General features: G+C 42.7%; 1 protein-coding gene across 1 annotated transcript in view; it reads right to left on the bottom strand.

Annotated features, from left to right (window-relative positions):
* Nucleotides 1-18,920, bottom strand: part of LOC118849858 (integrin alpha-D-like) — a 30,084-nt gene extending 11,164 nt beyond the window's left edge. Inside the window, exons 1-17 of the mRNA XM_036758910.1 lie at nucleotides 18,871-18,920; nucleotides 10,674-10,779; nucleotides 10,021-10,124; nucleotides 7,726-7,796; nucleotides 7,207-7,321; nucleotides 6,306-6,436; nucleotides 5,962-6,107; nucleotides 4,166-4,319; nucleotides 3,804-3,954; nucleotides 3,046-3,119; nucleotides 2,588-2,711; nucleotides 2,289-2,431; nucleotides 1,892-2,032; nucleotides 1,567-1,776; nucleotides 601-731; nucleotides 321-478; nucleotides 33-187 (exon numbers count right to left, since the gene is read on the bottom strand). Of these exons, the coding sequence (XP_036614805.1) occupies nucleotides 33-187; nucleotides 321-478; nucleotides 601-731; nucleotides 1,567-1,776; nucleotides 1,892-2,032; nucleotides 2,289-2,431; nucleotides 2,588-2,711; nucleotides 3,046-3,119; nucleotides 3,804-3,954; nucleotides 4,166-4,319; nucleotides 5,962-6,107; nucleotides 6,306-6,436; nucleotides 7,207-7,321; nucleotides 7,726-7,796; nucleotides 10,021-10,124; nucleotides 10,674-10,779; nucleotides 18,871-18,901 (2,145 nt within the window). The 5' untranslated portion in view covers nucleotides 18,902-18,920. The remainder of the gene's footprint in view (nucleotides 1-32; nucleotides 188-320; nucleotides 479-600; nucleotides 732-1,566; nucleotides 1,777-1,891; nucleotides 2,033-2,288; nucleotides 2,432-2,587; nucleotides 2,712-3,045; nucleotides 3,120-3,803; nucleotides 3,955-4,165; nucleotides 4,320-5,961; nucleotides 6,108-6,305; nucleotides 6,437-7,206; nucleotides 7,322-7,725; nucleotides 7,797-10,020; nucleotides 10,125-10,673; nucleotides 10,780-18,870) is intronic.
* Nucleotides 18,921-23,505: the final 4,585 nt, after the last annotated feature.

Below are 23,505 nucleotides of genomic sequence, written 5' to 3'. Positions count from 1 at the left end.
TCCGAAATCCAGATATTCTGCTCTAGACTCACTGGTAACAGCAGTTTCACATTCTCACAGTGATTCCCCAGTCCCAGAGTTTCAATTCGATTTAGTGTCCAGTTCTTTGTCTCATCAAATATGGCACGAGGACTCAGGCGGCCAGCATCCAGAACAAGGTCATAAGCCACAGAGCTTTGGATATCACCTGGAAGTGAAATCAGGAAGGAGAGGTAACTGAGCCTGGAACTCCTCAGTCTAGAGGATTCCTGTATTAGTGAAGACCTGAGTGAGAGAATGGGAGAGATGGGGCTTGCTAGGTCTGTTGGTAGAAGACTCACCCAGCTGGTCTGGAGTACTTTTGTGAATAGTAAAGCAGATTATAGCAGCCCCTGCTTCCTGTTTGGTGGCCTCCCATCCCCAACACTCAAATACAGATCTTGCCAACTCTGGAGGTGTGAATGTTATGGACACTTCAACTTTCAGCACTGGACATGTCCTGTGGGATAAAGAACAGGGACTGAGAATAGAATACTTGGGTTCTGGAAGCAGAGTAAAGTGTTCAGAAGCAGTACATTGGTGACTGAGAGACAGAAGGGAAGGGGTAGAGGCTCTTCTCACCTGAGCAGCAGCACCTGTCCCTGGGCTCCCACAGTCACATCCACAAGTCCATCCTGGGTGAGGTCTTGTCCCCCACTCAATGACTGCCCAAAATATTGGAGAGTGGGGGAAAGGAGGGAGCCACTGATTCTCTAGGAGTCAAATTAAAATAGGATCAGAGATCATGGGAAGTTCGGTGGCCCTCTATAATCTGCCTCCAACTTACCTTTCCAGATTCATTTCATATTCATCCTCCTTTTCCCATTCTCCATTACACCTAAACCGGACTATTAACACTTCCTTTAACTTGATATGCTACTTTGGCTTCTGTACATGTGCATAGGTACTCTCCCATGCCTTCATTTCTGCCTCTCAGAATTCTTTTTTTCCTTCCGTGCTTAGCTTAGGTGCCGCCTCCTCCAGGGAGCCTTCCCTAATTCCTGCAGCTGAAAGTGGCCTCTTCTTTACCAAATCTGTCTGGATCATGTAATACATTTATCTGTGTCCATGTAATATTCCTAGTCATAAAACATGAACTCCCTGAGGGAAGGAACTAAGTAATTTTTAATGTACTCCCAGCACCTAGCACAATTCCTTCAACATAATAGGGAATTAATAATTCCTGATACTGAACTGAATTATGTACGTTCAGATCAAAAGAGTATTGATTTTTCCTTAGTAGCATGTAAGCTCCTTGAAGGTAGGACCTGTTTAGTTTTCTTTTTTTTTTTTCTGAATTCTGTTTCCCTGGCACCTAATATAGTTCACAATATAGAATGCATAGCATATTTCACTAAGTACATGTAGTAGGCACTTAAGACACGTTTGTCAAATCAAACTGAATTAATGATGTCTCTAATCAAATGCCCTATTTTTTGGCCTATTTTGCCAGACATTTTTGTCAATGACTTGGATGAAGGTGACCAGCTGGCCTTAAAAGTCCCTCCCAATTCTGAGATGACATATTGTCTGGGAATCATGCCTTACCTGGCTATGGGAAGGGTTGATACCAGATCCAGACACACCATGAAACAAATAGATGGCTCCCTGGTTTTCTTCTTCCCCAGGTGCCCCCACCACTACATCTGTCATTTCATCCCCATTCACATCTCCGGCTACAGCCAGTGCTGCCCCAAAACGGCCGAAGGGATACCCCTGCTGCCCATGGAGAACAACTTCACAGTTCCATTTGGCCCTCTGGAAAATGAAAATTGTGACAAGCTCTGAAAGTCAAGTAACCTTCAAACCATGTACTTTAGATACTCATTCCCACCCAAGAACCAGATTCCCTATCCCCCATTAACTGCCTTACCTGCTGAGGTATGGGACAAATGGATACCTGGCCACCTCGGTTTTGTTCATAGTAATAGGGGGCTCCAGTGAGGATCAGGTCAGTGTTGTTATCTCTGTTCACATCAATGGGACACAGGGTTGCGCCAAAATAGGATCCTACCTGAAATGACAGATTCTGAAGTCAAATTGCCCTCTCTTCCAAAGAAAAGAGTCACTATGATCCTTCTATTTCCCCAGATTCAACAGCCTTCTTCCTTGGAGCTCCAAAGTCCACTTACTCCCCAGAAAACACACACATACACATACTCATACACACACTCCATCTCTGGCTCTCCCTCTCTCACATGCTTCCTCTCTGTCTCTCTCTGTCTCCTCCCTCTGCTCCTCCTCATAACTCCAGGCTCTTAGTTCTTTACCTGTGTCCCTTTGACTTCAGCCTCCTGCTCCCAGGTGCCACCAACACTGGTGAAGACTACAACCTTTCCTGTGTGCTGGTATCTAGGGGCCCCCAGGACAAGTCTCTGAACTCCATTCCAAATGGCTATCATAGCAGAGTAACCTGAAGAGACAAAGCCCTGTGGATCCTTTATGCCTTTTGTCTTCTGCTCTCTTGATGGGATGGGCAGGGGGCATCCAGGGAAGCAGTTCCCTTCCCAGACACAAGAGCTTTCTCTTCCCTCCCTATACTCCCCATTCTCTCTCTCTTTTTTCTTACCCAGATAAGCAGCATTCATGTCCTCTTTGGATGTCTTGATAAAGACAGGGCCTTGATTTGGGGAGTATAAGAAAACACCTCCAGACCAGTCGAAACTCCCTACAGCTCCTAGGACTGGTCCCATCTGAGACCAGAAAACATGTTAGATCTAGGGGTGTTGAGATAATGGAAATACCCCATCCCCAAAAGAAGCTCCTGTCATGGCCATGTTTTTTTTTTTTTAAATCTCCCTCTTGGGGCAGCTAGGAGGCTCAGTGAGTAGAGCACCAGCCCTGGAGTCAGGAGGACCTGAGTTCAAATCTGGCCTCAGACACTTGACCCACTAGCTGTGTGACCTTGGGCAAGTCACTTAACCCCAATTGCCTTGCCTTCCCCCCTCCCAAAAAAATCTCCTTCTTATCCGTTTGTAATCCTCCCCTCCCTTTCCTATCTCCGATTAATGGGGGGGACTCACTCACAGATGTAAGGGCAGCACTGAAGCCTGCTTGAGACATCTCATGCTGGAAGGAGATACTGCTTCCAGACCGAGTACCTGTGAGGATATAACACACCTGATTCTGGGATGCCCTGGGAACTTTAAAGGCTGAAAATGAGGGTGGGGGACAAGCTTTGAGGCTGGCAGCTGGCATTTCAGTCTCAGGAGCAAATGTTGTAAATACTATTTCCAACTTCTTGCCAGAGGAGACCAGGTAATGACAAGAAATCTGGCAAGGATAGGGGATTGGCACTGGAGCATTCAGTCAATAAACACTTATTAGGTACCAATTAAGTGCCAGGCACAGTACTAGATTTTGAGGATACAAAGACAGAAATCAGACAATCTCTGCCATCAAGTAACATACAAAATTAATACAAGACAATTTTTGGGGAGGAGTCACTGGTGCATGGAAGGCTCAGAAAAGGTCTCTTGTAGGTTATGGAACCTGAGCTGAGGTTTGAAGGAAACTAGGGATTCTAAGAGGCAGAAATGAGGAGGGAGTGCATTCCAGGTATGGAGAAAAGCATAGGAATAGGAGTTGGATTGTCATATGTGAGGAACATCAAGAAGGCCATTTTGGCTGGACCATAGAATGCAGGAAGGGGATATACCGGGAAAGGTAGGTTGGAGGGAGGTGGAAAAGTTTTAAGTGCCAAAATGGGAAATGGAATTTGGAGTCAGAAGTGGGATCAGGATAACTTTAGTTTATCGTGCCAGTAAGCCAGGGTTACAATCTACCCTCGATGGCAAAGATCTTCTCTTGAAGTTGCTCTTGAATGTTCTTTAGAGCACCGAAGTTATTCACCCGGAAAACATGTTCATCAGCAGGTTTTGATCCAATTATGTTCAGTTCCTCCCGGGCGCTGACATACTCAAAAGCATCTCCCACCTGCAATCAGCAAACAGTGGCAGAGTCTGATGGGGATAGACTCTCATAGCTGAAGGATGGGATACCTTGGGAAGGATTGCTATCTGCCAGGAAGGGGCAGGGATAGTAGTCAGAGGGACCAAAGATAGGGGGAAGATGTGCCTCTCTCTAAAAGGGGAATGAGTATCCTGCTTTGGGGAAAAGCAATAGGTGGGGAAAATGGGGTCCATACCCCAATTGCATATCGGATGATTCCTGCCTGGTCTGCCTGAGGGATGACATCTTCATATTGTAGCTTATCTTTGTATTTCTCTCCATCAGTGATTACAATTAGGATCTTAGTGGCATTCTTCCGAGCTCCATTCCAGCTTTGAAATAATTCAGTTCTACCCAAGGAAAGAAATACTTTACTTTACTGAATAAAGACATGACTTTTGTTGGGAAGAAAAAGTAACAGAGTATATTAGCAAGCACTCTAGCACACCCAGGATGATCTGCTTTTCTAAAGGAAAGACAGCTTCAAATGGGTTAATAATCTTATTTTAATTAAAGATATGTAAGTAAAGAAGGTAAAAGTCATTCACTAATTCAGGGGAAAGGTCAGTACCCTGAACATGGAGAAAATACAAGCAGAGAGAAATTAGCACAGAGATCTAATAGACAGGGCTCCAACAGTCTAAACAAAGTAATAGATACATAGTCACTAGACCAGGGAGGCCAGCATCTGGGTTCACAGAGCTGAGGTGAGGCTCCTTAACAAGGCTACCCAGAATCTCCTCTGGTGAAATTACCAAGACCTCAGGCAAATATTCTTCCCATAAGTGAGCCCCCAAAGCAAAATGTCACCTCAGAATACATATATACACTTTCTGCTAATAGGCTCAGAGCCAGAAGGCATCACAACTCACCTGACTCAGTGCTTAATTAGCTTAGTTCCAAAAGGTGTGAAAGCCTTCCTGGGAGCAAGCCTCCCCATAAGCAAGCTTCCCCCAAGCAAGCTTCCCCTTAGGCAAGTTCCTCCCCCAATGGGTTCTACGTGACTCAGGATGTATCACAGCTGTGAACTGGACCAGAGCTCAAAGCAGCAAGACATCCGTAGTTGAAATACCTGTGTACCTTTAGACCTGGGAGCACGGCCTCTGTTCCAGGAAAAAAGGGGACACATGGTCACATAGGCCTATTAATGGACAGGGAAGATCTTATATTCCATTAACCTTACACAGAGTAACAGTTGATTCTGACTATAAAACAGGGCTGGTTCAGGGGGACAGAAGAGGTAGTGAGGACAGGTAGTCCTAGATGATGGCATTATTTTGTGTTCTTTAGGACAGAAACTGTATTTTCTTCTTTTCTAGTCACACACACCTTGATTTCCAGGCAAGCATGGGAGGCACAGTGGAGAGAGCTCTGGGACTGATGTCAGGATCACCTGAGTTCAAATCTAGCCTAAGACACTTACTAACTGTGTGACCCTGAACAAGTCACTTAACTTCTGTTTGCCTCTGTTTCCTCATTTGTGACATGGGGATAATAGCGACTACCTCCCAGAGTTGTTGTGAGGATCAATGAGATGATAATTGTAAAGTCCTTGGCATAGTGCCCAGCACATAGTCAACATATAAATGTTTTTTATTATTATTATTATTATTAAATGGCTACTGGATTGTATTCCTGAAAGAATACCTGTTACTACTCTCTTTTTTGTCTGAGGTCTGTGTTCAAAGCTGAGTACTTGTCGTTGGGATTAGTCATGGTTCAGCTCCTCCTCAATTGTGGGAAAGTAAAATACTTCAAGGTAGTGGTTAATTCCTCCTTCAGGAAGACTAGGGAGAACATGGCAGTTAAAGTTGCCTCTGTTGGTATCTTCACTGTCTCTGAGGCCCACTCCTTCCTAGCAGGCCCCAGGTGTCTTCTACTGGGAGAGCAACGATAATGACTTTGAGTTTAGGGAGAGAGCGAAGTAGTCAGTGGGTCACTGAGCTGCAAGTGGTCCTGGTGAAAGGAATATGTAAGAAGGAGGGAACTCACACTACTTTTCTGATGGCTGTGGCAGTGTAGGTCAAACCCTTCAGCTGCAAAATTGGATCCACTAGCCTTCCCCAGTTGGTGCTCTTTTGGAAGTCCGCAAAAGTAAAATGTGTCTTAAGTAGGTTTGAATACTGCATCAACGAGAACTGGAAAAACCAAGAGGAGGTGATTGGAAAGCTGGCAGTGGCCTTCACCGCTCTCCAAACCCAAACCCAGAAAGTCATTCATCCACTCTTCATCGAACCAACTAAAATCCCCACTCACGTAGGAAAATGAAACTTAGCTGCTATGCCACCTGTGACCCACAGATAGTGGAAACCAGACCTCCCCCTCCCAGTGCTCACCTGTGTGTTGGTTTCTTTGAACTGGTCAATTACAGCTTTGACAAAACTCTTCATTTGCTGAAAGTCATGGGAATCGATGCTGGCAGAGCCATCAATCAAAAAGACAATGTCATTTTCTGGCTTTGGGCACTCTGTGAGTATGAAAAGAGACAGACATAGAGGTCACAAATTGATCAGTGAAGTCTCCTGATAGAAATTTTTTCTTTCCAAATAGAATCATAGTGGTCTTTGGGTTGGAAGGGACCTTAGAGGTTATGTAAACCAGCCTCCCACCCCATGCAGGAATGTCCTCCTTACCTCTGTATACATCTACTGCTTGAACTCTTCAAATCATCAGTAGCTCCCTAGAGTAGGGACGTTTTAACACTGGCCAAAGCAGAACCTTTGCCCTCGAGGATAAGGGCTTGTAGTCCAGTGGAAAGGGTTCCTACTCATTTCCCTAGTCCTTGCTTCCTCGTACCACACCAGGGTCCCCCCTATCATCAGAATATTAGATTCCCTTCCACTCACTTCAACGGAGAGTATGGGTCTAGGCTTTGGCACAGGACTCTAAGAACCTCTGTCAGGATTCCCACAGTTAGGTTTGATGAGTCAGTTCTAGGGTAGCCAGACATATAGACAGGTTTGTCCTATGCTTGAATTCCTTGTGACTTAGGGCTCTCTGCCAAAACACCTAGGTGTCTCATATTTTAATATAGAATACATAAATGGTTTGTGCTTCTCATATATACAGTGACCGTAGATCTCCAATTTTCCACAATGGTCCCAGTTTCAAGAAAAGGCATTCGTAATGAGATACTACAGAAAGAACATCTTTGGTTAGAAGACATGTCCCAATTTTTGGTTTTGGAAAAATGTGGTCATCATGCATGGGAATATGGTCACTCTTACTATGACTTACCCTGTAGGGCTACTGGAATTGTCTTACGTTGTTGTACCTCTGAATCCAGCACAAAACAGAAACCCTTCATATATACATTCTTCCCGCAGGTTTGGTGTACTGTAGGTCCACAGGCCTGGGGAGAAGATGGATTTGAGAGGAAGGGGCTGATCCCTGGTGTCAAGGGATTCCACCCAAGCTCTAGCAAGAAGCCTTTCCGAGGCCTCCTCAATCTTAGTGCCTTCTCTCTGAGATTAACTCCGATTTATCCTGTCTATACTTGTTTTGTACGTAGTTCTTGGCATGTTTTCTCCTTCATTAGACTGTAAGCTCTTTGAGAAGAAGGGCTTTTTTTTCCTTTGTATTCTCAGCGCTTCTCACAGACTTGACATGTGGTAGGCACTTAATAAATGTTTGTTCACTTGACTTGATTCTTTTCCCATTTACCAACTTCTTCCACATCCAGATATTATATCTTTTGGTCCTCCACCCCTCCCACCCTACAGAAACCTAGTGGTCCTGTGGCCCAGGCGAACTTACCAATAGTTGTGAGGAGTCTGTATTAGCAGTCAGAGAGAGCCCCAGGGACATGTTCACTGCCTCTTGGGGGACTGGGGAGACACAGGCATGCATAATAGTCAGATATGCACAGTCACACATATAAACAGGGTATAGGGAGTTAAGGGGATGAGGAACTTCATTTTAAGAAAGGAGGTGGGGGACTTAAGAACAAGACAGTTAACATCTCATCCATGAGTGAGGGCAGCATAAGAAGCATCCAATCCAGGCTCTTAGGATTCACTGAACTAGGTCATTTTGTGGGAAATTTAGTTTCTTCTCTGAGCTGATCTAAGGACCTTGTTCCTGGCCCCAGGACTTTAATTTTCATTACTTTCGTGTTCTTTCCTGGGCTCTAAACCTCAGTCCAAACCAGAACTTCTGATGTTCCAAGTCCCTAAGCCAACCTTCTGGGTACAAAGATCTGCTGCATGTAATCAATCAACTAACAAGAAATTCTTAAGTATCCACTACACGCCAGACATTGGTTGAGGTGCTGGGTATACAAAGACAAAAATGAAACCATCCTTGGTTTCATGGAACTTAAGCACACATTTTTTGGTTGATGTTTTTGTTGTTCAGTCGTTTCAGTGTGTCCGACTCTTCGTGACCCCATTTGGGTTTTTCTTGGCAAAGATACTGGAGTGGTTTGTCATTTCCTTCTCCAGCTCATTTTACAGATGAGGAAACCAAGACAAATAGGGTTAAATGGCTTGCTCAGGGTCATAGACCAAGTAAGTGTCTGAGACCAGATTTGAATTTAGGAAGATGAATTTTTCTGACTCCAGGCCCAGCACTCTATCCACTGTGGACACCTAGTTGCCCAAATGAGAGTAGACATATAAATATAAATACAAATATACATGCATGCAAAAATATATTTTGGGAGAAGGTAGATCAGGAAAGTGTAGAAGGTGGTCCTTAAATTGAATTTTGAAGGAAATTAGAGATTCTAAGAGGCAGAAGTAAGGAAAGGAAATGTATTCCTGACATAGGGGGATAGCCTTTGCTAAAATGCAGACATAGGAGATTGAGCACCATGTTTGACAAAGAGCCAAAAGGCTAGTTTGATTGGACTGAAGAATGTGTGGAGGGGAATAATGTATAATAAGCCTGAAAAAAAGATAGGTTGGAGTCAAGCTGTGAGGCCTTGAATGACAAATAGAGGAGTCTATATCTGATCCTCAAGGTGATAGGGAACTACTCAAATTTACTGAGCAAGGAAATGGTGCAGTCAGATCTGTGCTTTAAAAAAAATCACTTCGGCAGCTGAGTGGAGGATTGGAGTGGGGGGAGACCTACGGAAGGGAGCCCAGTGAGGAGGCTACTGCACCAGAATAATCCAAGTTGAGAGGTGATGAGAGACTGACATGGTGGTCATTTGAGGAGAGTTTAAGGACAAGATGCAATGGCTGTTGTGGAGACATAATTGTCAAGACTTGGCCACTAACTGGGTAAGTGGAGTGACTATAAGTGAAGACAGGAGGATCTGGGGGATTGGAGGGACAGTGGTGCCCCCCAAAGAAATAGGGAAGTTCAGAAGAAGGGTGGACATATCTCTCCCCTCTCCTACTACCATCACTATAACTTAGGGATGACTAACTTTGGAATTCTCTCCCTTTTTATCACCTACTGCCACACTCTCCAGATCACACGAGCACATTTTCTAGGGTTTTGGTTTTTTTTTTTTGCAAGAGCAAAGAAAGTATACAGATTCGGAAATAACAGACTGGGGGGGGTAATTAGAAGCATAAATAAAAGAAAACGAAATAGTCCTAGTGCCAGTGCTACTTAATTTCTAAGCTCCTCTTTCTAGTCAGTTTTTAGGGCTAATGTTGCTCCATGATCCATTCTAAGCCTTGAATACTGAGCTCCTTCAAACACATGAAGAGCCCGTGTCAATTTGGGATTTGCTCAAGTAAGAACTCTGGATTGAACTCATTGGTCTCTTTTACTGTTTTGGGCTCACTCTCAGCCAATTAGAAAGCTTCCAGATTGCACTGCAGCCTTTTGGCTGGTTATACCCACATTCCTACCTAACCACCAAGGATAAGACAAGAAAATACAAACAGATAGAGAGGACAATATTCTCATAGCTTTAAAAATAAGAGAAATTCACCCAAACACACAAGTAATCCTCAAAAGTCAGCAAAAAGCCATTGCTTAGTAATCTGGAAGAGGAAATCAAGAATGGGATATTGATGAGGCTGGGAGCCATCAGATATCAGATAGCAATGGAAAAGGTGAGAATGGAAAACAAGGGTGACAGGTACTCACGCTGTAAGGGGATAGGCAGACATCTTCTAGCACCATATTTACATTCATAGAGACTCCCTGTTTGGTTGGCAGAAACCCTCACCAAGGGAGCTCCCACCACAAGCCTGGAAACATAGAGGGAATATTGGCATGCAGTCAGAGTTTGAAAGAGGAAAGATAAGATATCCATAGAGGACAAAATGATTAAAATGTTAGTACTCATGGGGGAAGATAAAAAGGGCATTATTAGAGTTCATGGCTTTTTCTTAGGAAGGGTCAGTAGAATTGAGCCAAAAAGAAGTAGGGAAGTAGGTTGACACAGTTGTTCCTTTCCCCCGCCACGCATTATTCTTTTAGTTGCTGGGAGAGCTGCATGGTGTGGATAAAGCTTGACCTTTAGGTCCAACATGTGACCTGTCACTCACCTTTCCCCACTGACTCTCGTAACCAGCTTCCCAGAATACCACATAGGGCTGTCCTGGAATGATGGTGCTGAATATTTAAGGATAGTTTCATATTCTCAACAAAGGATAGTCTTGAGGTATCCCTGGTGAAAGGAGCAAAATGGTGCTCCTCCGTTCTTACCCCACTCCCAGCTCTGCTCATGTGGACTTGAGCCCAGAAAGCCAGGAAGTGAAAAGGCTTTCACAAGTGCAATATCCAGCAATACTTACCGAGACTCTTTAAACTGGACCACGCTCTGCCCAAAACCAGCTACATCCTTCTGGAAGATAATGGGATGTTTGGTGTCCAGGTTGAATCCATGACAAGAGGTCAGGGCTGGGAATATACATGCATACATACATGAATGCATGCATGTATGCATGTGTGTATGTATATATACATTATGATTACACATAGGATCATATGTTTAGAACTGGAAGGGACCTCAAAGACCATCTAGTCTAACTCTCTCACTTGACAGATAAGGATACTGAGGCCCAGAGAGGTAAGTAACTTGCCTAAGGTTACACTGGGAGTCAGTATCAGAGGTGGGATTTGAACACAGGTCCTATGATTCCGATGGGCAGCTAGGTGGGCCAAGAGTGAGGAAGACTCATCTTCCTGAGTTCAAAGCTAGCCTCAGACACTTACTAGTTGTGTGACCCTGGACAAATCATTTAACCGTTTTGCTTCAGTTTCCTCATCTATAAAATGAGCTGGAGAAGGAAATGACAAATCACTTCTGTATCTTTGTCAAGAAAACCCCAAATAGGGTCATGAAGAATTAGACATGACTGAAAATGTCTAAACAATAATCACCTATAACTCCAGAGCTACTGTTCTTTCTATGATAGGTATCATCACCTCTTGATCCCCTAATTTTTCCTTAAAGCCTTGTATTTCTTCCTAGAATGCAAATTTTCTGTTTCTATTCCAAGATCTCATTTTTTCTATCAACTTTGCATCCAGCACCCTGGGCCCATCTATTTGCTCCAGATCCCTATTTACTTAACTTTTCTAAGGATAAGAACTCAGTCTTGCTTCTTCTCTTCAAACTTCCCTTTTAAAAAAATTCTGGGGCCAAAGGGGAGACAAAGGGGAAGTTGTAGCCAAAGTCATGTAGGCACAGAATTTTAGAGCTGTGCAGGACCTCATCCACCAAATAGTCTACTGCACACCTAAAATAAGACGCCCCGCAAAGTGGTCATCTGCTCTTTGCTTGAAGATTTCCATTCCACTTTTTACAGCTCTGCAGGAGAAATTTTTCTTTTTTTCTTTATATTTCTTTAAAATTTTGTTTTTCCCAATTATATGTAAAAACAATTTTTAAGATTCATTAAAAAATTTTAGGTTGCAAGTTCTCTTTCTCTGTCTTTTCCCTTGTGATTTAGATCATTTTTTCATATGACTAGAGATAGCTTTGATTATTTTATCTGAAAACTACTTGCTCATATCCTTTGACCATTTATCAATTGGAGAATGACTTATTTTTATAATCTGACTCAGTTCTCTATATATTTGAGAGATGAGGACTCTATCTGAGAAATTTGTTGTAAATTTTTTTACAGATATGATTACTGTGTATTTCCCTCCATCCGATTTCCCCTGCTGTTTATCCTACTGTCTCTTTTTCCATTTACCCTGTTCATCCTCAAAAGTGTTTTGCTTCTGTCCACTGCCTTCCTCAATCTGCCCTCCTTTCTCTCATCTACCCCAACCCCCTTCTATTATCCCTTTCCACTCCTATTTTTCTATAGGGTAAGATAAGATTCCTATACCCAGCTGAGTGTGTATGTTATTCCCTCTTTAAGCCAATTCCAATGAGAATAAGGTTCAAGTGCTTCCCTTCACCTCCCCTATTTCCCCTTCCACTGTAAAAACCCTTTTGTGTCTCTTTTATGTGAGATAATTTATTCCATTCTACCTCCCCCTTTCCCCTTCTCCCAGTGCCTTCATCTTTCTCATTTGTTAATTTTATTTTTTAGATGTCATCCCCTTGTATTCACTCACACTCATGCTCTCTATCTATGTAGACTCCTTCTAACTGCCCTAATAAGGAGAAAGTTCTTAGGAGTTACAAGTATCATCTTCCCATGAAGTAATGTAAACCTTATTGAATCCCTTATGATTTCTCTTTCCTGTTTACCTTTTTTGTTTCCCTTGAGTCTTGTATTTGAAAGCCAAATTTTCTATTCTACTCTGGTCTTTTCATCAAGAATGCTTGAAACTTCTCTATTTCATTAAATGTCTATTTTAACCCCATGAAGTATTAAACTCAGTTTTGCTGGGTAGGCGATTCTTGATTGTATTCCTAGCTCCTTTCTCCTCTGCAATATCACATTCTAAGCCCTCCAAACCTTTTGTGTTGAAGCTGCTAAATCTTGTGTTATCCTGACTGTTGAGCCCATGAGATTGGAATTGTTTCTTTCTAGCTGATTGCAGTATTTTCTTCTTGACCTGTGAGCTCTGGAATTTGGTTATAATACTCCGGGAGTGTTCATTTTAGGATCACTTTCAGGAGCCAATTAGATTTTTCCAATTTCCATTTTACCTTCTGGTTCTAGGATATCAGGGTAGTTTTCCTTGATAACTTTTTGAAAGATGATGTTTAGGCTCTTTTTTTTAATTATGGCTTTCGGGTAGCCCAATAGTTCTTGATCTGTTTCCTAGGTCAATTGTTTTTCCAATGATGTATTTCACATTTTCTTCTTTTTATTCTTTTGATTTTGTTTTATTGTTTCTTGATGTCTCATGGAGTCATTAAATTCTACTTATCTAACTCTAATTTTTAAGGAATTGTTTTCTCTGGTGAGCTTTTGTACCTTTTTTTCCATTTGAACAATTCTACTTTTTAAGGAGTTCTTCTCTTCAGTGAATTTTTGTACTGTCCTTTCCATTTGGCCAATTCTGCTTTTTAAGGAGTTCTTTTCTTCAGTGAATTTCCATATATCTTCTTCCATTTGGGCAATTTTGCTTTTCAAGACCTTCTTCTCTTCATGGAATTTTTGTGCCTCTTTTACCATTCGGCCTATTCCATTTTTTAAGGTGTTATTTTTCTTCCATCTTTTTTGTGTGCCTCCTTTTACCAACCTATGAACTCTTTTTTTCATGATTTTCTTTCACTACTGTCATTTCTTTTCCCAATTTTTCATCTATCTCTTTTGTTTGAACTCTTTTTGGACCTGAGACCAATTCATATTTTCTTTAAGGTTTTGGTTGTAGCAGTTTTGACTTTGTTGTCTTCTTTTGAGTTTGTGTTTTGCTCTTCCCTGTCATCATAGTAACTTTTTATGGTCAGGGTCTTTTTTTGTTGTTTTTTCATTTTTCCATCTTATTTCTTGACTTTTAACTTTATATTAAAGTTGGGATGGAGGGGGCAGTATTCCAAGGTTCAGGTTTTTTTGTGCAGCTGTTTTCAGAACTAGTTCTGGGAGTCTATAAGTTTTCAGTTCTTTCAGGGTATTAGGATTTAAGAGGAGTTGTGTTTGCTACTCTCCTTGGCCTGTGCTCTAGTCCGTGAGAAACCACGAGTTCTCCTTTCCACCCTAGGACTTTGACCACGGTCACCTACTCCCCTTTGGCCACAAGTTCTGGTGTGCTAGTGCTCCTCCTTGCCCTGGGACTGCAACCTAGATCTGTATAAGAGCAATGCAACAGAGCCCTGGACAGTGCCAGCAAAGGGACTCTTGTAATGTCCTAATGACCAGTTGTCCAACCTCCTTACCACCTGTGGGCTGAGAGCTCTGGAAGCCACTGCTGCCAATTCAGTTGCCCCCAAGGCCCGCTGCTGTCTTGCTGGGGCTTTGCCTGCACCGAACTGCATTCTACTCTCACCCCAGTGCAACAGACCTTTTCTGCCAAGCTTCTAAGTTGTTTTGGTCTGGAAAAATTGTTTCATCCCATTTGTTTGTAGGTTCTGCTGCTCCAGAATTCATTTTGAAGTGTTATTTAAAATTGATTGGAGGGCAATTTGGGAGAGCCAAGGAGAATTCCTGCTTTTTCTCTACCATCTTGATTCCTGAGAAGTTTTTCTTGATATTGAGACTCAATTTGCCTTTTTGTGTCTTCCTAGTAAGAACTTAATATATGCTTTTTTTTATCCATTCATTCACCCAGTGCTTCTATCTCTGCCCTCCCTCTGGTGCCAAACTAAACAAGGCTAATAATCCCTCTTTTAAGTTCCAGCCTTTAAACTGCTTGGAGAGGACTATCATTCCCCTCTGTATTTTCTCTTTTCTAAGGTAAGCATCTCTAGTTCCCTCAACCAATCTTCATACAACATGGACTCAATGCTCTTCACTGCCTTTTCTTCTCTCCTCTGGATGCTCATTTTTGTCCTTCTTAAATGGTGGCATCAAAATCTGAACACAATGTTCCAGATGTGGTCTGATCAGGGCAGAATATGGAGGGACAATCACTTCCGTATTCCTGGAAGCTCTGCCTCTCTTAATGCATCCCCTGGTCAAAATAGCTCTTTTGGTCAGCGTCCTACAGTGCCTTTTACTATGTACCCTATAGGAACCCTGAATGACTAAGCTATGTTGGGAACTTTAAATAAAATAGAAGACATGATCCTTGATCTTTGTCAGCCTGCAAAAAAAACCTTAGATCACCTCAGTGATCAATAAATAAACTGAGGCATTTATTCAGGGTTGAGGAATTGCAATTCGGGACAACACGCTGTCTTATTCAGACAGGGATGCCTGAGGAGGAAGGGGAGAAGGAGATTCTTATTGTGCATAGCTGTGGGAAATAGCAGAACGGTATATAGTCCAGATACACAGAACAGCTGAACTGCAGGAAGGGAGTGTTGAAGGTGTTGAGGGATCATAAGAAACATCCTTGGAACTATCTCTGTTCAGGAACAGGGCCAGTTGGAAACTGCTGAGGTATGCACCCTGGGGGTGGGGGATGGTGAATATCTTCCTGGGGGCAGTTAGAAACTGCTGTTCAGAGTAGGGTAGGGGCCCAGATTTTCCTGGGGGTTGACACCTTGAATACGTTATACTGTAATAGGAGAGATAAGATATGTGTGTATACACACATGTGTGTACATATACACACATGCATGCACATACACATACGTGCACACATAATACACATATATACATTTTTGTTGAATCGTTTATTAGTCATGTCAGGCTCTTCAGATCCAATTTGGGATTTTCTAGGCAAAAATCCTAGAGTGGTTTGCCATTTCCTTCTGTTTCAACAATCCGGCTAGCAGCTTCTGTTGGGGTGTAAGATCCACCCACAGCCAGCACCCAGAAAGCTGCCAACAGCACAGATTCTTTTGATCTGCTTAACTAAGGAAAGCAAGGTGAAGGGGTTGACAAGCTTACTTTAATTCAGCACACAAATATCATTCACTGAGCTCAGAGGAAAAAGCCAGCACCCTGAGCTTCAGAGCAAATTACAAACAAATTACAAACATCAACAGACAGACCAAATACAGATTCATAGTTACCAACATCTAGGTTCAGTCCTGGGAGCTCAGAACAGGGGCTGGCCCAGAGTTATGCGCGCCACCACGGCTGTGGGTGAGAGCTCCAAAGAAGAAAAGGCCAGCCCCTGGTTTTATATCTTTTTCAGCGTCAGGAGTGAGTCACACATGCGACTCACCCACGTGACCTAAAATCATCACAAAGAGGCGACTTAAACCCACGTGGTCTAAGAGCCTCTGATGTCCCAAACCTATCACTCAAACTCATGTGTAAACTAGGCCCTCCCCTGAGTTAGCCCCACCTTGGGCCCCACCTTAGTTACCAATCCACACCCACATAGGTTTGGTTAACACCTAATAGGGCTTTGGGCCTGGGGCTTAGCACCTAGTAAGACTCAATGAAATACGCTGAATCACTCAAAGGAAACAAACTGAACTCTTCAAGGGCGCTTGTTGAACTAAGGGCTAAGAGCCCATTTTGCTTACCAACACACCTTCCCAGCTTATTTTACAGATGAGGAAACTGAAGCAAATAGGGTTAAGTGACTTGTCCAAGGCCACATAGCTAGGAAATGTCTGAGCCCAGATTTGAACTCAGGAAGAGGAGTCTCCCTGACTCCAGACCTAGCATCCCATTCCTTGCACCACCTAGTGGATATATGTGTGTCTTTGTGTATATGCATATGTGTATACATACACATATATACATATACACATACATATTCTTACACACATACACATATATATGCAACCATGACTAACCACAGCTTTCATAGGAATTAATCTTCCCTAGAGCTGTTTTGAAAAACAAAACAAAACCCAAATGCATCAGATATGTCACAAAATGATACTTATATGCTAGATGTTAAGGAAAACAAACATTCATTCGTATATCCAAATTCAAAGTTTATAGAAAACTCCACTGCATTTCTTTTCCCACACTTCCCACACTTTCCCACACTAGGTCATTGACTTAGGAATATTTGAGGAGGCATCTCCTTCCACCAATACAGCTTTCAACCTTAGAGTTTGACTGAGGGCTCTGAGAAACTAAGTGGCTTGCTTCAGAGATTAGAGCAGAAGCATCATAGACTCTTGAGGCCTGGAAGACTTTAGAAATCATCCAGTCCTGGCTCAATTTCATTTTGTATATATTAATATACATTTACATGTATACATGTTGTCCTCCTCTGGACCCCCATCAGAATGTAAGCCCCTTGAGGATGGTTTTGTTTTTCCTCTTTGTATCAGCAGCACATACCTAGCACATAGGAAGTGCTTAATAAACATTTACTGCTTGATACAGATCAGGAAATATGGCCCACAGATGTCCCTCAGCTTGAAGACAACTGTGATGTCTTCTGTTTTCCAGCCTAAGCATTCCCAGTTTTCTCAACCAATCTTCATATCACATGGACACAATGCTCTTCACTGTCCCATGTTCATTAACTTTAAATAGATTGCTCAAACTCCATGCGCCACAATTTCCTGGTCTGTATCAATCCCTCAATAACAGAGGTGGGACAAGGACCAAGAAGGACAAAAGTCACTTTTCATTATTTCTCCCAGTAGTTAAGAGGGAGAAGAGCCATGAGACATTTCCCATGCTTTCCCTCTCACCCTAACTTTCTCAGATAATCTGACTTCTCTTTCCTATAGAACTCTAAGATACCCCTTTTCCCTTAGTGTGAGAAAGTTGAGGCTGATAGCAAGAACCATAGGGAATCTGCAGAGAAGAAGGACAGGGCTTAAGCAGAAGAATGGAAAAATGATAGGGTAAAGATCATTCTGGGAATGGAACACCAGAAACCTAGGAAGAACTGAGGCATTAGTCCAGGAGCTAGTAATCAGGACCCTGGGGGGCCCCACCATTACTGTGCCTAGGGGTCAATGCCTCTCTGTCTTCCAACCTCTGTCACACCAAAGCAGTGTTGGTAACCATCTCCTCTTTGTTCTACTCTTACCCTCCATCCCCATACTGTCAGGGTGGTCCAGGTCTTAAGACCAAGGCCCCCCACTGCATTCTGGGCCATCTCCAGTTGTCCTGATCCACATCTAGCCACTGGACCCAGATGGCTCTGGAGGAGAAAGCGAGGCTGGTGACTTTGCACAGCCCTCCCTCACTTAAATCCAGCTCACTCGCATGTCATGGCATCACCTCCTTGATGTCATGGTTCTCTTTGAGAACAAAGGACAAACAGCAACCTCATGTCTTAATGGGTAGTACCTTTGGGTGGGTAGAGGACAGTGAACACTTTCTTTTCCTCTCTCGGACATTTATCAAGCATCTCCTAGGAGTAACACACTGTTCTTAGTGCTGTAATGGAGTTTACCATCTAGCAGGGGGAGACCCAGATGAATGTGATGTGAAGTGGAATACGAGTCCACAATGTTCCAAATTCACATGTGTTATTTACAGAGCTGCTTTCCTCACAACAGCCAGCCCTAGAAGGGAGCTAGGACAAGCATTATCATTCCCATTTCCCAGATAAGGAAATTAGGGTCCACAGAGTTTAAATATCTTGCTTGGAGACACACAGCTATAAAGGGTTATGAGAATCAATGATCTCGAGTCCAGGTTCAGAGCTCTTTCCTCTTTAACACACTACTATTCCTTCAAAGGGATATAAAATATACCACTAGAGCTGATGAGGGAGAAGTTACTTGCAACTAGGGGGGATCAGGGGAAACTTTATAGAAAAGGTGGTCTTTGAGCTGGGGCTATGGAACTCACCACATTTGTTTGGCCATAGTTTGTACTCTTCAGTGTTCATCACACTGGTTTTCTTATTTACCCTACCACCCCTATGCCACTCCTCCACCTTACCTCCAACCCTGGGGCTCTACTCTGATCTTCTCCACTTCTGTCCTTTTTTCCTTTGCAGAGCTCCAATGTATAGACTTTTAGATGGGGCCTTGCTTGCTCTTTCTACCCAATCACCTCATCTCTTTTCCCAACTTCAAGGGAAGAGGCCTCCACTCACCTGTGATCAGGAACACAGCACTGGATGCCATAGCTGGAATGGTTTTGGGAGCTGCCTCCTAGGGACTGAGTAGCGCAGGGTGAAGTGGCATAGGAGAAAGGTTGGGGCGGAAGCAGAATGCTGACGAGGATTTGATGGGGGTTAGCTCAATAGCTTAATTCAGCTGCAAATGGGGGTGGAGAACTTGGGGTAATCATAGAGCAGAAGAAGCAGGCTAAAGGAGCACACTTTGTGACCAATGAGCTGCCTTCTCCTACAACAGTCTTGGCTCCTTTCCAGAGCCCTAGCATCTTGTTTCATTCTCCCTACCAGCGCCCACAGTTTGATCAGGATGCAGGTGCAGCTCTGGGCAGGGCTTGTTTAAAGGGAGGAGAGAGAGGGAAGGAGGGGTGGAGGATGAGGCTTGACATGATCCCAATTCCATCTTTAAAACAAAACAAAACAAACCAAACCAAACCACATATGGTTAATTGATGCCTTTTGATTTTGCATTGAAATAATTTCAGGAAATGTTCCTCTTGTCTCCTCCAAATTGAACTGTCCTTTGTAATGAGGAAAAATGATATGAAGAAAAACTAATAAAGAAAGCAGAATCGGCTGGTGCAGAGACCCCCCACTGGGCAATGTATGCAACATTCTATCCTGGTAGGCCCCTCTCTTCTGAGAAGAGAGAAGTAGTTTTCATTAGCTGTCTTTGAGCACTCTTACTAGTTTTTCAATTGCTCAGAGTTTGGCTTCCTTTTAGAAAATTTTTGAATTACCTTGTTGTAATTACACTTGCTTTTAAAACAGCTTATTTCACTCTTCATCAGTTTCTACACATCTTTGGGTTGATCTTAATTCTTCATTTTTCACTCTTTGTTGAATAATAATATTCCATTACCTGTACATACCATTTTCCCCAGCCATTCCCTACTACATAAAGTGCTATTAATATTTTATCATATGTTGGACCTTTTTTCTGTCTTTGACCTTGGGAATATATTGCCAGTGGTGGGAGCAGTGTTTCAAAGGCTGTTTAATGCACATTATAGTTTTTATTGAATAGCTTAATCATTTTTGTTTGCAATTCCAACTTGTTACACAGAGTGGTTGGACTAATTTGCAGCTCCACCAACAGTGTATCGGTGTGTCTGCCTGTCAATGGTTGCTCCAACAATGGCTCTTCCCATTTTTGTCACCTTTGCCTAAATATCTGGAGAATATGAGGTGAAAGCTCAGAGTTGCTTTAACTTGTGTTTCTCTTTTAGTAATTTGGAGTATGTTTTCATATACTCCTTTTGAAAGCTGTTCATATCTTTTAAGGATTTATTTATTGGAGAATTGTTCTTGATCATGTGTGTCACTTTCCATATCTACTAGATAGCAGATTTTTATCAGTGATATTCTCTGCAGATATCCACCCCCCTTTCACAGTTTCTTTTTATTTCTTTTTCATTAATTTTGTTAAATGACCCACTCATTACTCAAGAAGCTATTGATCTTTTTTCAGCTCATATTTCCCCTAATACTATTTTTATTGTGGTATGGTCCCAATACCATTTTTTCAAAGAAAGTATTTATTTGGTAAGTGCTACCAAAACAAGCAAATAAAATTACCTTTAAATACCTCCTTCCACCCACGTTTACATATGCCAACATAGTCTCCGCAAAAGTTCACTGGTTATATCTTTTAACAAACTACCTCAAAGAGTGTTTGAACTTTTATTAAAAAAAAAAGGTGTCCCAAATTTGCTTACCTTTCCTGTGAAAACAAGTGGCTGTTAGTAGTATGCTACTTGGCAGATATTTTCTTCAATATTTTCTGTGTCTCCTTTACCAAATTATTGGTTTTCTTGCATCACTGTCATTTCTTTTCCCAATTTTTCATCTACCTCTTTTATTTAAATTTTTTAGGGATCGCTTCCAGGAATTCTTTTTGGGCCTGATACCAATTCATATTTTCTTTGAGGGTTTGGATGTAGCAGTTTTTGACTTTCTTGTCTTCTGAATTTGTGTTTGATCTTCCTTACTACCATAGTAACTTTCTATGGTCAAGTTCTTTTTTTGCTGTTTGTTTATTTTTCCATCCTATTTCTTGACTTTTAACTTTATATACTAAAACTGGGCTCCACTCCCAGGGTGGAGGGGGCACTGTCCCAAGCTTCAGGTTTTTTGGAGCTGTTCTGGGGGTTTGTATGCTTTCAGTTCTCCCAAGGTGGTGTGATCTCAGGAGAAGTGTGTTTGCTACTCTCCTGGCCTGTGCTGTAGTCTGTGAGTTACCACAAGCATTTTCTTTCTGCCCTGAAATTGTGAGCAGGGTCCTCACTCTCCTTCAGCTGCAAGCTCAGGCATGCCAATGCTCCTCCTTGCCCTGGGACTGCAACCTAAGACTAACCCACATCTGAGTATGGGCAATGCAACAGAGTCCTGTACTCAGTGCCAGCAGAAAGGACTCCTGTTATCTCCTTATGACCAGTTGTCCAACCCCCAGTGGCTGTGGAGGCCACTGCTGCTGCTGATTCAGTCACCCTCCTCCCCTCCCAAGTCTTGTTACTAATTTGCCTGACTTGCATTAGTGTGGCCTGTGCTGGGCTGCATTTTACTCCCTCCCTGGTACAATAACTGGAAAATTGTTTCACATCATCTTTCTGTGGGTCCTGCCACTCCAGAATTTGTTTTGAGGCATTATTTAAAGTTATTTGGAAGAGAATCTGAGAGAGCTCAGGTGAATCCCTGGCTTTTCTCTGCCATCTTGGCCCTGACCCTCCCCAATGCCGTTTCACAGGATCAGTTTGTACCTATGATCAGCAAACCTCCTCTTACTGCCCTCTTCAGAACTGAAAATGGCTTAACATTTATATTTTAACAGGGGACGCCTAGGACCCAAAGGCTTTCAAGACTTAAGGGATTCAATGTCTAAGTGGAATTTCAAGCACCATGGTAGGCAGGGTAGGAGAGATGTTGTGGATCACTCCTGGCATCCTTCAAGACATGGAAAGTACTTGCAAGACTACTCCTGGCTATGACAAACCTCCTCTTTTCTCATTCATATGGTTGAATAGAGGTACAAACCATCTTCCCTCTGAATCTGTTTCCCTAGCCATAAAAATGTTGTTTGGGGATTAAATTAGAAGCATTATACAATTGTGACTATTCTTATCATCCAATCAATAAACAAGCATTTACTAAAGACATACCATGTGCCATGCACTGTGCTAAGTTCTAAGACAGGGATTCTTAACATTTTGGGGGTGATGGACCACCTTGGCTGTCTGTTGAAGCCTATGGACCTCTTCTCAGAATAATGTTTTTAAAAGCATAAAACAAAATACATAGGATTGCAAAGGAATCCAATTATATTGAAAGTTATCCCAACATCAAGGGAAAAAAGTTCATGTAATCTAGGCTAAAATACCATGCCTAGTGAGCTTTTATTCTAATGGGAAACATGTATAGAATAAGCCCATACAGAATGTGGACACTTTGAGCAAGAACTATGAGTTTCCTTGGGTCCCATGGTTGTGGGTGGACAGGTAAGATTATGGGGACCCAAGAAGCAATAAAGTCATCCCTTCCACATGGGGGTGTGTGTGAAATGTTTCATTGGGGTTTTGAGTTCAGAAAGTCTAGAAGAGGCTCATTCACAAAGGGCAGGGAAAAATCTTGAGGCATCATGGCATAGTGGATCTGAAATCAGAGACAGGAATAGCTGAATTCAATTCCCACCCAGATCCTTATGACTGTGAAACCCTGGGCAAATCACTTAACTTTTCTCTGCCTCAGTTTCCTTTGCATACGCAAAATGAGAGAATTAGATACAATGGTCTCCAAGGTTCCTTCCAGCTCTGAATCTATGATCCTATCATCTGATGACCTTTAAGAACTGGACTTGTCTATTGATCTCTACCTAGGCTGAAGAGAAATATGGTGGAAGGTCCTTTAAGAAGAAAAGAAATAAAGGATTGATCTCCTCTTACTCTTCTCCCTAGCCCACTGACCTGATCTCTGGGGGCCTGATGAAAGGTTTTCCTCAGTGCTCCTCTTCCCTAGGGGTTGGGAAAGAGGGCCATGTATGGGAAATCACCATTGATGCTGACAGCCCAACACACTTTTTATCCTTCCCTCCCCCCTTCTCACTTTGGGTAGCCAGTGTGAAAAAAAAAACAGTCAATTGCTTGTCCTCACCTTGAGGCTGATAAGAAAAAATCAACCCTTCCAAACCCAGAATAGACAACCCCTTGTGGGTGTTTGCCAGTGTTCCCCAATTTTGCTGGGAACTCCATTCACTGTTTCTACTTTTCAGACACAGGAGTTGGTTGTTCTTGTTCTTTGTTTTAATTTCTGATGGAAAACTGGGAGTCAGGATTAAAGCCAATTTTGTAGCAATGAGGAGAACAAGGAGATATCCAACACCTTCATCCTTATATGAGACAAAGATTTCTGGTTCCCAGTGTGGGGACCCTTGTGCCTGGTGACTCTCCCCTTTCCCATTCTTGACCCTCAACACTGACAGGATAAACCCACATTCAGGCACTGTGTCACTCTAGTTAGAAAGGGAAGGGAGAAGACTGACTCCATTTACACACAGTAATAGTGGTCCCCCAGCCCTCCAGCCTGCCAGACCCAAAAGGGAAGTTGCAAGACTGAAGAAAA

This window comes from Trichosurus vulpecula, chromosome 1 (assembly GCF_011100635.1).
Source record: "Trichosurus vulpecula isolate mTriVul1 chromosome 1, mTriVul1.pri, whole genome shotgun sequence".
In the NCBI taxonomy this organism is placed as follows: Eukaryota; Metazoa; Chordata; class Mammalia; order Diprotodontia; family Phalangeridae; genus Trichosurus; species Trichosurus vulpecula.
The sequence above is the reverse complement of the archived record's forward strand: the minus strand, read 5'-3'. Positions and strand labels throughout refer to the sequence as shown.